We start from the raw sequence: 14,469 nt of genomic DNA, 5'->3' as shown, positions 1-14,469 counted from the left end.
TCAATCAGGGATGAAATGGCCTGAAGAATAGGAAGAAATGTCATCAATTTCACTATTAGTCCTGGCAGTCAGGAAAATAGATTATATGTGTATATACACATGTATTTCTGGTAGGCTGTGGAAGTGCTTATCTTAGTAATTTACCTAATACAGTTTTCACAAATTCTTTATACCTGCTTTTTCAATAATGGAACCAAAAGAGTCAGTGTGCATCAGCCACCCTGAATGTTAACGATGAATGATATCAGTTATTATTTTCAGTTTTATAAAACTCATTACCAACCCCAGGCCTGGGACTTTCTGACCATTGTGGGCCTCCTGAGGGCCCGATGTGTCTGCCTGAAGGGAACCATATGCCATACCTGAGCAATCCTGTCAGCTACATCCTTACAGAACTGATTGGGGTTCTCAAAGTGCTGAATCAGTTGGGGCAGGAGACACAGGACATTCAGAGGAAATCCTGGGTTAGAGAGGATACAATGGAAATGGCTGAATATGGTGCATTTAGCTGTTAACAGTGGGAAAGCACATTACATATTTCATTCTGAGGTCATACAAACAGTCTTTTGAAGCAGCTTTAATGTGATCTAACAAAATCCTGGAAAAATGTACAACCTCAATATTTTAAAAAGCATAATAAAATGAACGGAAGCCCAAGTTTGAAATTTTTATCAAAAAGCATAATTTAAGGAAAACCTGTATGAGAAGACATAGGCCAATCAATGTAAGTTTTATTCGTGTAATCAGAAAGACTCTAAAAGACAAGGAATGGCTTAGCACCGCTGTGATAAACTCTAGCTCCATCGAAAGAATTCTGGGCCATATGCCATGGTATTAAAAATCTAGTTTGTTGATTTGGCTTAACTCAAAATAATAGGGAACCAAGAGACTTCTCAAGAGGAAAAGAAAGCCTAAGAAAAATAAAAGATTTAGGAGTTAAGAAAAAAGAGAAACAATGTCCATACAAGAACAATAGAATAAACCATTAGTATCTGCAGTTTGATATGGGAATCATAAAGAAATGACCAATATCATATATTACTTTTGTCCCTTTTATGCTATTGCCTTAAAAATATCTCCTGAAATATAAATAAATAATTATGACTTCCATTATATAGAATTTTAAAAGATAAAGCAAACTAGTCCCAACAAACCGTTTGTAAGCAGAATGGCTAAGAAGTGGTAAGCCCGTATTTTCTTATTATGTTAAACATGGCCCTAAACACCAGAATTGTAAGACTGGAAGTGTGTTGGCTTTACCGATGGCTTGGGATGAGTCCACCATGGACACTTTGGACACTGGTGTCAGCAAACTAAAAAGCTGCAGAGTGAGGTCTGTGGTGGTGATGGAGGTGAAACCTTTCAGCAGCAGCTGCTGTAACCCTGAGAAGTCTGCCCACTTGAGCTGTGCCTGGAGTTTCTCAAGTTTTTCTCGGTTCTCAGCTTTGTCAAGTGGCATGTGAGCTAGCAGTCTGTTCAACAGCCTTAAGGCCATTAGGTACTCAAATTCAAAATCAGATTCCATCAAGGCCACGGTGACCCAAAAGATGGTGGCCAACAGGTTGGTGGGATGGTTTATGTGTGAAGGGTCTGTGAGGGTGTCCTTCAAGGAAGATGAGCTTCTGGTTTTTGAGGAGAGGCCTTGCTGGGTACAAGCCTGGATTCTGTCCAGTGTGGCACTCCGAGGTGGGTCTGAGGATCGGTCGACAACACCAAACTTCTTGGGCACAGAGAAGCTTCTTTGATGACGGCTCCGTTCTGCAGTGGCTGTGTTGCCACTTGCTGTTCCAGGGTTCACATTTAGTTGTCCTGTGCTTTTTCTGCTTGCTGTGAGTTTAGTGCTAGAGCTTAAATCTGGTGATGAAGAGCTGGGTATAAAAATAAAAAGTTCAGTAGAAAGTCAATGTGTTTCAGTGATGTTCCACTGATGGACAACATGGGAGGGGAATCATTCTTTGGAAATACTAATTTCTATCCATTTTTGACCATACTCTTAAAGAAATAAGTTTTCTTATTCTTAAACTTAAAGGTATAAAAAATAAAACCTAACAAATTAAAATCAAATTTAACACCAACAAAACCTAATCCTAACATCCAATTACTGAAAGGTTAAAGATATAAGCAGCTGGCCATAAGTTTATTGATCTTTTTTGTATTTTTTTTTAAATTTGGGTAGAAATAATTATGAAATAAAGTGTATCTGATAGATACAAACTTTAATATTCTATTATTTCACTGGTAAGAACAGAAATGAAAATATTATCAAGAAAGAAAATAGTAGGTGTTTGTGTCAAAAGAAATTTTTTCAACTTACTTTACAAAAAATGATTTCAAAGCCTGTTTCAGGCTGAAAAGGTAAAGCTCTTTATCAACATTCTGGTAAATTTTACTAATTTAGATGAATCTGTAGGTTTATACAGATAAATATGTATGATGTTAGTAATCGCATTAAGCTTACTGATTCATAAAAGGTGCTCATCTTAATGATGAAACAAGGCACACTGGGATATAAGATGACATTACTAACTCAAGTTTGAAGCATGCTGAATTATACAAACAGAATATGGAATTATGAATGACCTTAAAAGGGTTATTAAACACTAGCAGGAGAAAAGGAATGAAAAAAATAAGAAAGAGAGATCCTAAGGTAGAAATTCTGCAAGTAAATTCACTCAAAAATAATATTTAGTTTTAGTTTCTGTTTATAATATAATAGAGTATATTATTATATAAAATTTGAAAAAATACTTGAAGATAAAAAAGAAAATGAAAAATTATAATTTGTATTATTTAGAGATAACATTTGGTATCTATCTTCCTAACATTTTCTTTTTTAAAGATTTTATTTATTTATTTTTAGAGAGGGAAGGGAAGGAGAAAGAGAGAGAGAGAGAAACATCAATGTGTGGCTGCTGGGGCCATGGGCTGCAACCTAGGCATGTGCCCTGACTGGGAATCAAACCTGTGATGCCTGGTTTGCAGCCTGTGCTCAATCCACTGAGCTATGCCAGCCAGGGCTATCTTCCTAACATTTTTAATTTATGTATGCATTTATTTTTAGGAAGAGAGACATCAACTTGTTCTTCTACTTATTTATGCTTTCATCTGTTGTTTCTTATATGTATCCTGACTGAGAATTGAATTTGCAACCTTGACACATCAGGACGATGCTCCAGCCAACTGAGCTGCCTGGCCAGGGCTAGCTTCCTGACATTTTAAAATACTTTTATAATGTGTATACAAGTGTGTGCGTTATAACTTCCCTCCCCCACTTTTTAACTTAAGAAAATATCATACATACCATACTTTTTCAGGCCTAGACTTCAGAAACTAGATTTCTTCTTTGGACTTTGCCCAAAATCTGGGCATCTCCCAAATATTTAGTACAGTATATTTGATTTAAAAATGTCATTAAGCTAGTTCTCACCGAGATAATACAGTTAGAAGATCACTGTTCTTCAAGCAGTCAGACAAGTTACCCACAGCAGCTTCCAAAGTCAGGAGTGCTTCCATTACGTAACCCTGCAACACATGCAGAAACAACATTCCGGACTGCTTGTAACCATTGTTAACTTCCTGGGCATAAATTTAATTAATGTAAACTTTATTCAAATAATGTTAATATCATTGAAATTTAAAAACAAATTTTAAGGGCCACTAAAGAATTTCAGGTGGCTCAGGAGTTAGCTTTATTTTCTGTTTACAAGATAATAGGATAATATATAAAATTTGAAAAAATACTCAAAGATATAATAAAGAAGATGAATCAGTTTCATTTGAAATTCAACAGGGAGGGTTAGGCTGAAGGTGACAGGCATGGAGGGCATTTGCAATATAGAGTTGCAGTGTCTGAAGGGAGAAATTAAGAGATATATGTAAGGCCTATGCCTCAGTGACATCTTAAATAGCACTTCTAATGACCAGAAGGAGGAAAATGAGCTAGAGTCCATACATCTGCAGGCCTCCTGAGATGCAGGTACATTTCTGATGGAAAATAAGGGCTTGGCTCAAGCTGCAGAGTAGGAAATACCCCTGGCTTTCAACCTGCCCAGGTGCCCGGTCCCTGGGCTCTACCTACAGGGTCTTGTGGCATCTACTTTCTCCATTATTTCTTCAGCTCTTCCCAGTTTTCTGAGGCTGACCATGCAGAGAAGGGTAATTAGTGCTTTGCATAGATATGAAGGAGATCCCTTCTCTTGGTGGGGAGATTGCACAACTAGGTTAGAGGCAAAAAGGCAAAACAATATTTTCTAATCCTCCACCAAAAAAACTCCAACAACAAAACAACAAAGAAGACTCACCCAAGAATGTTCAGTTGTTAGCTTGAATAAGATAGACAATATCTGTGAAGATTCTAGAACAAAACTTCTGGGAATGACTTGTAAACATAAAAGTCAACCTCTAAATTTTTTTAATGAACTGTACATATCCAAAAGGCCAGAATAATTGGCAAGAGAGACAAGGCTCTAAGAAAGCTGTTAACTCCTTATGTCTAAAGGATAAGAAACAGGATGTGTTTGGTGGTCTTTCCTTTCCTACCTGAATCTCATCACCATGTTCCCCAATCACTTCCACCAATCTTGAGAGAAGGTCAGACAAGGCATGTGCTGAAAGAGGTTGTTTGATGGCCCGGAATATTTGGAAGGACCGACAGGCATAGTGCCTTGAAGAGCTTGCCAGGGCTGTCTGCAATGCGACCTCACTCAAGTGCTGCTCCAGACGGAAGCCTAGGGCAGAAGAGGCCAGAGAGCAGGTCAGCTGCCACTCTGCAAAGTCTGGGGCAACAGTTATCTGAACGTTTGAAAGAGGTTCACTGCACAAGGCTATGTCCAGCAGTACTTATATAAAAATTAACAATAAAAAAGAACCAAACACACAAATTTTAATATATCTTAGGGAACACAGTGTAGTAGAAATATTCAGAAGTGTTGGAGAAAGGTGGTCCTGGTTTTGAACTAGAAGTTTTCAGACTCTGAGAAAGAAACTTATTTTCTATGCACCTGTTTCCTTACCTTTAATTTGTGTATATTAGCATCCATTCCACAGAATTTTTGTGAAAATTCAACAACTTTCAAGTGCCAAGTAAAGTGCTTAGACACATATGTGCTTACAAGTATATGCCTATTTACCACCCTTCTAGTTCTCTACAATATTTTTCTGTGATACTTTTTAAATGGGATAGTTTTACTCTTTCATAAGATAGTTTGTTAAAAACAAATGTTCTGAGCACTTCTGTATGTAGGAGAAGTGAATCTAGTCAATTCTAAACATGACCAAGGCCTGGACCCAAGTCTCTGCTCCTCAGAATGGCTTATAAATGTACAGACATAAAGATGTAGACACTGCAGAGAAGGCAGCCATATATTAACCTTCACCAGAATACGCGTTCTCCCAACAGCATGGAAGGGATCTCAGTCATTATAAAACCATCTGACCAGAGGGAAATAAGAATGTGAGGAAAAGCCCATAACTGAAGTCTGGGCTATTATGCTTTACACTTGCTGTGCCTCTCTGCAGGTAGAAAACCAGGCTACAAGAGTCAGAGGACATGGTGTAAACAGTGATTTTTGATTGTCTCTTTGATCTGGAGGACTCTGTGGCACTTCTGGTGGTGACGTGAAAGTGGATCAGGAGGAATAAGTCAGTGCTATTCTTCAGTTGCACTTGGCTGCTTGACCCTAGGGAGATGTTGACAATATGAAAATGTTCCTGCAGAGTGAATGAAGGGTCCTGGGAAATGGACTCTGGCAAATCCAGGGTGCTAAATGCAGGATGAGACCCACACAGGCACATCACAACTTGTGAATGGGTCACGTTTCAAAATTGTTCAATATGTTTTTATTTTGTTTTTCAAAACATATTTCCGTACTTAAACATTTTATATCTAGGGTTAGGTCCCCTGGCAGTGAACAAAACTTTATTTATATCATTATGAGCTGAAGACTAGGATTCTACTAGATGGACTGCAGACTCCACCTCCATATGACAGTGGCCCTTATGAAAAGCTATTTAATGTGTGGCATCTCCCTTGCTACACAGGGAACCTATGTCTCCTAGGTTTCCCTGCAGTTCGGTGGGACCTTGTACCTGAGTTCTGCCAGTGAGATATGGGAAGAAACATTGGATACCACACAGGCCTGGTGAATGAGTTCCTCCAAGAAATGCTCCCCCAGCTCATTCTCTCCCTGCTGCCCAGAGGCAGAGGGCCCAGCAGGGACCTCTGAGCGAGGTGGTGGCAGAGCTACAGGATTGCAGGGTCTCTGAGCACTAGATGGAAAGCCACCTGCTCAGTCTCCAAACTGTTGTTTGACCCAGAAATAACTGACTGTATTGATCGTTTGAGCTCTGGGAGTTATTTGTTTCAGCAGCTATGCTACCCTAACTAGTGCAGGTGTTTCCAGGAATACATTGTATTGTGCTGTAGCAAAGGCAGGCAGAAAGCAACAGTGGAAAATGATACTGTAGTGGGTAAAAATATCTTGGTTAAGGTATGAAAAGACACCCACACCTGCTGAGAATACAGTGTAAGGCATTCATATGTTTTTTACCTTTTTATTAACTTCATACAATTAAGAGTTTTAGGCAACTAAATAGTTCAGACACAACAGTAAATTTCTTCCTTTAGGCTACGTGCAATTTTAAGTGACTTTTAAATGGGGGGAGTCATTTTATTACATGACTGAGAAGAGGTCTCCACATTTCAAAGAAATTCCAAAGGGGAAATACAAGACTAAAAACGGGGGAATGATTTCCCCATTTCTGTGTATCGTTATTTTTGTTTCTTAATAAGTATCCTTTGATAACACAAAGAGATGTGGCTAACCTGGAATGTTTCAAATTGTTAACACATGCTAATTATCGGAGCAGCTAGGGAGCCAGTGAGCCATAGTGAATATATATCCAGCCAGGTGCATGGCAAAGGTAGGAACAATTATGGCATAGGGCTGAAAAGTCACATTTAAATTTCACCACACATGAGCTTAAGCCAAGTTGAATCCAAATGAAATTTAGCTAATGGCTTCAATACTATGATGCTCTTATAGTCTAACTAAGAATCACACGGTTAATAAAACTCAGTGGTCACTGGCACAGGAAATGTTAAGTATTTTTAAAGTCAAAACCATTTTATCACAAAATTCTTTTTTTGTAAACCAGTTTGCAAGGCTGACAACTTCTCACAGTTGAGTCTATACTGAATCAATTAATAAGATTCATTTCTCATGGCCCTATGTAGATAAAATTATTATAGGCATGGTTTAATTCTAGTGAAGTAATAATGTGAAGAGAATGGTGACTTTGGGGATATTATTAGATAGAACATAATGTGAGTATCCATGATGTTATCAGCCAGTTAGGCACAGCTGAAACAAACTTCAAAACTCCCCTATGAATATTCTTCTGCTATCGATGCCAAATTCAGAACTATATATGACATATATCACACATATCACATATCATATGTATATAGTATGGTATATGAGGTGGGCAAAAGTAGGCTTACAGTTGTGAGCACATGAAATGCACAATTTATTTTTATATTATTATTTATCCTTTTATTATATATTTTTCTTATTTCATAATTTTTCAAAGATTTTATTTATTTTTAGAGAGAGGGGGAGGGAGGGAGAGAGAGATGAAAGAAACATCAATGTGCAAGAGATTGATCGAGTTGCTCCCAACCAGGGACATGGCCTGCAACTCAGCCATGTGCCCTGACTGGGAATAGAATCAGCGACCTTTTGGTTTGGAGGCTAGCACTCAACCCACTGAGCAACACCAGCCAGGGCTAACTGTCCATATGTGTAACTAAGTATAAACCTACTTTTGCCCACCCTTGTATATAGTATAAAGTCTGACATATACTATATGTGACACTTAGTGTAGTTACATAGTGTAGCCATATGGGGAAGAATGAGCTAGATTATAAAAAATGCTGAAAGTAGAAGAAATTTGGGGAAACAGGATGAAGTACCTGATTTAGAATCTTTAAATACAGACAAAACATGACGTAGAAAATTTGTGAGTTGTTCAGCACTCTTTGAATTTTGATTTTTGGGTGTGATGTCTTCATGGCACCAAAGTGGACCAAATGCCCTGAAACAAAACACACACAATGTCAAAAATAGAACTATCATTTTGCATTTTGAAAACCATCTATGCAGTTTTTAACTCCACTGTTGAGAAATATATATTTAAAATGTCACTAATTAATTTGGGGGTGAATTTCAGTCTTATAAAGCTTAAGAGCAGATGCAAAACTTATCTTGCTAATTTTTGGAGATACATTTCTTATGTTTTACTCACAAAACTGAAACCTCACAACAATTTAATCAGAAAATGAAAACCATTCAATTCAGCAGAACTCTGTTTGTCACATAATAGATGCTCCATGAGTGTTTGTTAAATAAAACAATGTAAAGTTGTAAATAAAATATAGATTTACACACAGACTCAATTTGCACATGTCAGCATTTGGGGAGATAATGTTTTTATCAGGTCACATCATCAGGTCACCAAATACTGTGGAACCAAATTGAAAATACAGCCTCTGTTGTCTACTTGTTTTTCAAAAGAAAATAAAATGGAGCGAGATGTGAGAATTCCCAAAACATGGCACTGAAAATGGTGAGTGGTGACAATAGAGCATTCGGGTGTCTAAAGTACCTTCCTGTGTGTGGGCACCACCAACCCCTTCCTAAGTTTCCTGAACATTAAATCGCTCGTGGAGCTGATAGTTAAACAGAATACCCTGAATTACTAACTGATGAAAGAAAATACTTTCTTTATCATTACTTGATGCATTAGTTGAAGAAAGGGAAATCATGTGAGGTATCAGATAACACAAACCGAGACTGGACTCCTGGTGCAACAGCATGCCCAGGTCACAGGTGAGCGTGCTTTTATACAAATACTGGACCTCAGAGTAGTAGAAATTCTGAAGCTAAATTGTACATTAGAAGAACAGAAGATCTAAAAAATTAGATTGCTTTCACTTTTTCTTGATTTTATTATTCATTTGGTTACTTCCCTCATATGCTTCCTACTATTTCCAGTTCCTGACATCCATTTACAAATGACTCTTTGGACTGGATGAGCAGACCATGGTTCCCCCTGCAGCTGCACCTGGGTCAACTACAGCTGATGTCTTTGCCTTTCAGAGCAAGATTATTTGAAATCCCAGGTTCTGACACCTCTAATAGATGAATAAAGTCATGTTCATTCAGGGGTGTGACCATTATCTGCCATCATCTACCTCATCGTCCTTATATTATGGGGGGACCCAAAAACCCCCAGAATTTTCTTCTGGAGAGTGGGCTCCTGGTAGTACATACAGGCTTCCCTGGCTAGGTGAGTGTTCTAGGAACCCATCTGTACAGTGTATCAACTGGCATTGTTGTGAGAAGCTGCATTCAGCTTCAGTGAATTTTTTTTTGAAGACTCTTTTCAGTGTGTTTGTGCATTCATGATGGGTGATTTACGAATGCACCTGCCCATACTGTGCAGAGTGTTCAGCAGTTTGTGACCAAAAACAACATGACCCCTATGCACCCATTCTCATCCCAAGCAATTTTTTTTTGTTTTCCTGGATGAAAAAAGTCCTTGAAGGGAAACATTTTGCTGATGTGGATGAAGTGAAACAAAAAATGGCAAGAGCACTAAAAGGCATCAAAATTGATGTGTTCAAAACTGATTTGAGCAGTGGAAAAAAGGTCTTGATACGTGTATCACATCAAATGGAGAATACTTTGATGGTGACTAAAGTTTAAACGTGTGAGAATAAACACAATTTTTAAAAAATAAATTTTGGGTTTTTGGGTTCCCCCTTGTACACAAGCTCCCCTTTGCCATCACTGGTGACATGAGGGAGATCTTGACAAGTTCTACCAGTATCTGCTTTATACACAGGGTCTAGCAGATGCAATTTTGGAGAGAAAAAAGGGCTTTGCTAGAACTCTGGACTCACTTTTCCATCTGTGTGGTTTTTTAAAAAATGGCATATTCTTAAAACTGATCTAAAAACAGTAGCTTGTCTCCCTGCCCTCTTCACCTGGTTGTCAGAAACTCAATGAGCTTGTTGGCCTTCTCATCTGTTTCGGCAGCTGTGTCCACATCTTCTACCTCTTGGGTCATCTGTGGGAGGTTCCCGCTGCTGCCTCCCAGACTGATGCTGGAGGAGGTAGAACTGGAGCTCAGCCCTGAGTCTGGCACTGGTGATGACTGGTCCTCCCTCAGGAAGTCAAAACCACCTGGTTGAGAAGAGGTCAGTTGAAGTGTGCTGGTCAGGGCATGTGCTGATATCAGGGGGTGAGTATACAGAAGTGTGTAGGTATCTCAACCTCTTGGAGAAAACATTTGATTTTGGCTATGGTTATGATTAAAAGAGATCCATATTCTACCCTTGCTTATGGAATAGTTGCACCGTTACACAGATCAGAGTGGATTTGTCAATAGGAGTATAATGGCATTATGTACTGTCAAATAAGTTTCTACTATGGGGTTTTAATTGAGATTTTCTGCAAAAGAAGTGGTATGTGTATGAATGTTCCACTATACATCTAGACCTAACTGTTGTTAATAAATTATGCCTGGATATTAGACTACTTAGACATGAGAAATGATACCATTTTTGAGGATACCAGTCATTTAAGGATGATAACTTATACATCTTGTTTTTGAGTTAATTTGTCCAGAATCACAAATATTTTTTGTTAATTATTTTAACAAAGTGTATATCATGTTAATCAAAGACATATGGTATAAGAAAATATTTTAATAGTTTTTCACTTTGTATATGGTTCACATTCTACATTTCTAGATGTGTTGTGGGTTTTAAAATATATACACAATTTCCCTGTACTCAAAAGTCATAATAAGCACATAGTTCTGGTGCATCTGACACATTGCGAATTAGGAATGAGGAGCCCTAGAATATCTCTCCCATTTATTGTACAATCTCAGGGAGTATATATGACTTCTCTTACCTCAGTTTTGCATTATGGTGAGATAAAGACAATTTCTATCACAGGTTCTTAGTGTGGATTTGAAATCAACAACAGTTGAAACAAGGTGTTTAGTAATATTACACAAATGTTTATGAAAGGAGACTTTCCCCAAATCTTTTATAAACCTACCTATTTCAAGCGTGCTACAAATTCAGTTATTCAAGTTATTCATTGTTTGTCTTACCTATGGATACTGTGGTTTGTTTTGTAAATCTCTACTGTAAACCCATTGATGCTACATCCCCGGGATAGTGAAGAAAAACAGACAGAGATACACAACTTAACAGACATTATAATTTCCTCAGCATAAATGCATGTTTATCCTGAGGAGTTAGAACTGCCAGAACACTTCAGAGCACTTTAAGCATCTATAGAAAATAGAGGTTTTTTTTGTCTCTGAAAGGTATTGATGAATTATTTTCAATTAAGTGTAGTGCAGTTCAATATAAATACCCTGTAGTAAAACATAATAATAATATGGAAAAACATTTGAAAATATTCAATAATAAAGAGGTCAGTGGTTCTTCCACCTTAGAGTTAATGACTTCATATTTGTTTTCCAAAGACTTATGTTAACATCTCTCAGAGGACAAGGCAGTGCTGAGTACCAGTGATGAATAAAAAGTACAATTTCAAGGTTATGAAGACAGTACATTGTAACATGAACACCATACCATATCCAATGCCAATGTAATACACAAAATAATTAGGTAAAAAGGTAGCCACAGAACTCTGTTATTTAATCTTCATTTTAAGATATTTAAAGTGCTCTGACTCTAAGTGAAAACCATTGGTCAACCCTTTTGGGAAAGCTTTCATGAACAACTGAATAGAACAGAGTAATTTCTTCGACTCAGCTAATGCTTTCTGTTCTCATTTCTAAGAAAAAATGTTCGGTTTCAAACCAGCAGTGGCTTTTAATAAACCTCCACTCATTAGTGCCTTCGAGAAAAGCCAGTCATTTAATAAAATCAAAAAATCCTTCAGAGAAACCAGAAGGAACACAAGTAAAATATCTGGCACCTTGGCAACGAACCGCTCGCAAGGTGCTGGGGTCGGCCGCTGCTCCCTGCCTTCTCATCTTTCGGGGCTTCAGACCAACGCTCTTGTTCAATGGACATTTTAATTTTCAGTTTATTAACAGAAACATATTTAATGAGAGCAAAAACATAATAAGAAAACTATATTGAAAATATTTGATAATGAAAAAGCATGTCTTGATACTTAATTTGGAGAAGCATGTCAACATCTAGTGAAATGGTGCCTATTTATGGAGCTGCTGTTATATTACCTGCATAACTGAGGGAAGAGCCTTAGGGAAGGTAACTTAGGCTCCACTGACACCTTTAGTAAACTCTGAATTTGTGACTGTGTCTCAGATATTTCTCAGCCACATCTCCTTCTGTTACCTGTGTAGAGATACTCAGGTTGATAAGCTGGCTGAACTGTTAGAGTCTTGGTTTCCCCCATCTCTCGAGTCTGCAGCAGCACAGAGGCGATGGAGTGGAAATTGCTATTGCAGGAGAGTGTAATCAGGAGGTGAAGAAGCAAATTTTTGCTGTGTTCAAAGACTTCAGGACGGTAATGGTCCAAACCTGGAACAAAATGTAGAATCTCCTAGTATAAACAAATTTTAGTCCTGTTCAGATTCCAGGGATAGTAAAGATTCCAAGACACCTAGGGGGAAGAACATCTTAAAAGAATGTCTAGTTATTTGTTATTGTGTATGTTACCAACATAAAGAATTTGGTCTTAGGGAAAATAAAATGTTTTATTCCTTAAATCAAATGTTCTTATCAAATTCTGATAGATGGCCTTCCCTTGACCTGCTGGCATAGTTAGCATTCCTCCTTCTTGGGGCTCTCTTCCTTGGATCTCCCTGCCTGTTACTGAGGGATTCTAATTCCATTCATCTCTCCATAAATGAACTGCCTGACTGGTTGGTCCTCTTCCCATATTTGCTCTACAACTTGGGTGTGTTATAGTGTGTAGTGCACTGTGCTCTACATTCTTTCTCTCTAAGCATCAAACATGTCTGATGGCTTTAAATTGATCACATCCAGCCAAGGACCTTCAAAGAGGCCCAATTTAAGTTGGATATCTTCATAGGTATAGCATGAGTGAGATGCTACTCTATTTATATTATAGTCACTGGACAATTTCAAACATGCCTCAAATTTTACACCAGATGTCACAATAAGGCAGTGAAACATGGAAGAGGCTAAGCATTTTGAAATGAGGACCACAGATTTCGATATACAAGGAAAGCCCCTGGATTACCTCCACAGAGTTTGGACCTACTCACTAGAATGCCTCTTGGATCCAGTCTTACCTAAGAAGACAGCATGAAGTAATAGTGGCAGGTGAAGAGCCCAGTCTTCTCTTACACTGTGATCCACCACCATCTCAGTCATAAAAATCACAGCAATATTGCACCTAATCAATGAAATAACAAAGCTAATGCAACTTCTACAGAGGATGGAAATAAATGTATGTATAGATCATTAAGTCACAATTAAATATCACACTTAAACTTCCCTGAAGAACTACGTAAAACCCTTCTTCCAGGGGGTGGAATTTAACTTCTGATATCACGTGGAGCTCCACAAGAACAAGCATCAGTTGAGCTAATCACATAACAGAGAGTCTACTTGTCACTAGGTAATAAGGGCTGAGGGATGAAGAGAAACAGAAAGCAAGGCTCCTCTCTTCCAGTTGCTTACAATCTAAAATGCATAACAGAATGAAGACCTATATCAAGTTGAGATCGAAAAAAAATTGGAAGGGTGACAAGACAGTGTTGCACATTGGTTAATATATTAACAAACTCTGCCAATATGCTGAGAGAGGCAATTCAAGTAACCCAAGTTACTCTGATTTCAAAGGTTATTTCATTTGATGGGACCTGGAATAGGTTTCTCTCTTCATCTAAGAAGAAAAAGTCAGTTAAAACTAAGTCATCACTTCCTGCTACCTGTACAGGCTGCTCACCTGTGGAGTGGCCCCCGAGGGGTGATGGTCTCTGGGAGGTAGTCAACCAGGGGGGCCCAGCACCCCCCAGTAGAAGGCATCGGTAAAGGCTGTGGCTGTTTGGTCTCTGTGATAGTTAACAGCCAGCCTGTGTAGGGAGATATTGGGTCATCTGTAGGGTGAGAAAGACAGCATGCTTTATTTTTAGGGAGACAATTTTGTTTTCCCTACTTGGTGTTTTTAGAAAGAATCTTACAAATTCATGCTTGTAAAAATAACTTTCTAAATGTTCAATTTGGTGAGTACAAATTATACAATCAAATGGGTCAGAATTACTTGATTAGGTTTCTTTCATCACTTTATTTTTTGAATGCTTAATTTATAGTTATTCATTATAGAGCAATAGAAAATACAGATACACAAAAAGAAAAACATTAAATCATATGAATTTCTATAACTGTGAAACTTTCTCTTTTTCTAATCTCCCCTATCTCAG

The 14,469-nt window shown here is 38.0% G+C and overlaps 1 protein-coding gene across 8 annotated transcripts in view; it reads right to left on the bottom strand.

The window, feature by feature from the left end:
* The window catches only part of FRY (FRY microtubule binding protein), a 406,572-nt gene that overhangs the window by 102,051 nt on the left and 290,052 nt on the right, over positions 1–14,469 (bottom strand). For all 8 annotated transcript variants that reach the window (XM_036018382.1, XM_036018387.1, XM_036018381.1 and 5 more), the window contains exons 37-45: positions 13,995–14,145; positions 13,336–13,439; positions 12,413–12,598; positions 10,049–10,247; positions 7,973–8,094; positions 4,540–4,727; positions 3,428–3,522; positions 1,261–1,868; positions 363–460 (exon numbers count right to left, since the gene is read on the bottom strand). In XM_036018382.1, the coding sequence (XP_035874275.1) occupies positions 363–460; positions 1,261–1,868; positions 3,428–3,522; positions 4,540–4,727; positions 7,973–8,094; positions 10,049–10,247; positions 12,413–12,598; positions 13,336–13,439; positions 13,995–14,145 (1,751 nt within the window). The remainder of the gene's footprint in view (positions 1–362; positions 461–1,260; positions 1,869–3,427; positions 3,523–4,539; positions 4,728–7,972; positions 8,095–10,048; positions 10,248–12,412; positions 12,599–13,335; positions 13,440–13,994; positions 14,146–14,469) is intronic.

The sequence above is a fragment of the Phyllostomus discolor genome, chromosome 2, assembly GCF_004126475.2.
Source record: "Phyllostomus discolor isolate MPI-MPIP mPhyDis1 chromosome 2, mPhyDis1.pri.v3, whole genome shotgun sequence".
NCBI classification, from domain to species: domain Eukaryota; kingdom Metazoa; phylum Chordata; class Mammalia; order Chiroptera; family Phyllostomidae; genus Phyllostomus; species Phyllostomus discolor.
This window is presented reverse-complemented; position numbering and strand designations above follow the sequence as displayed.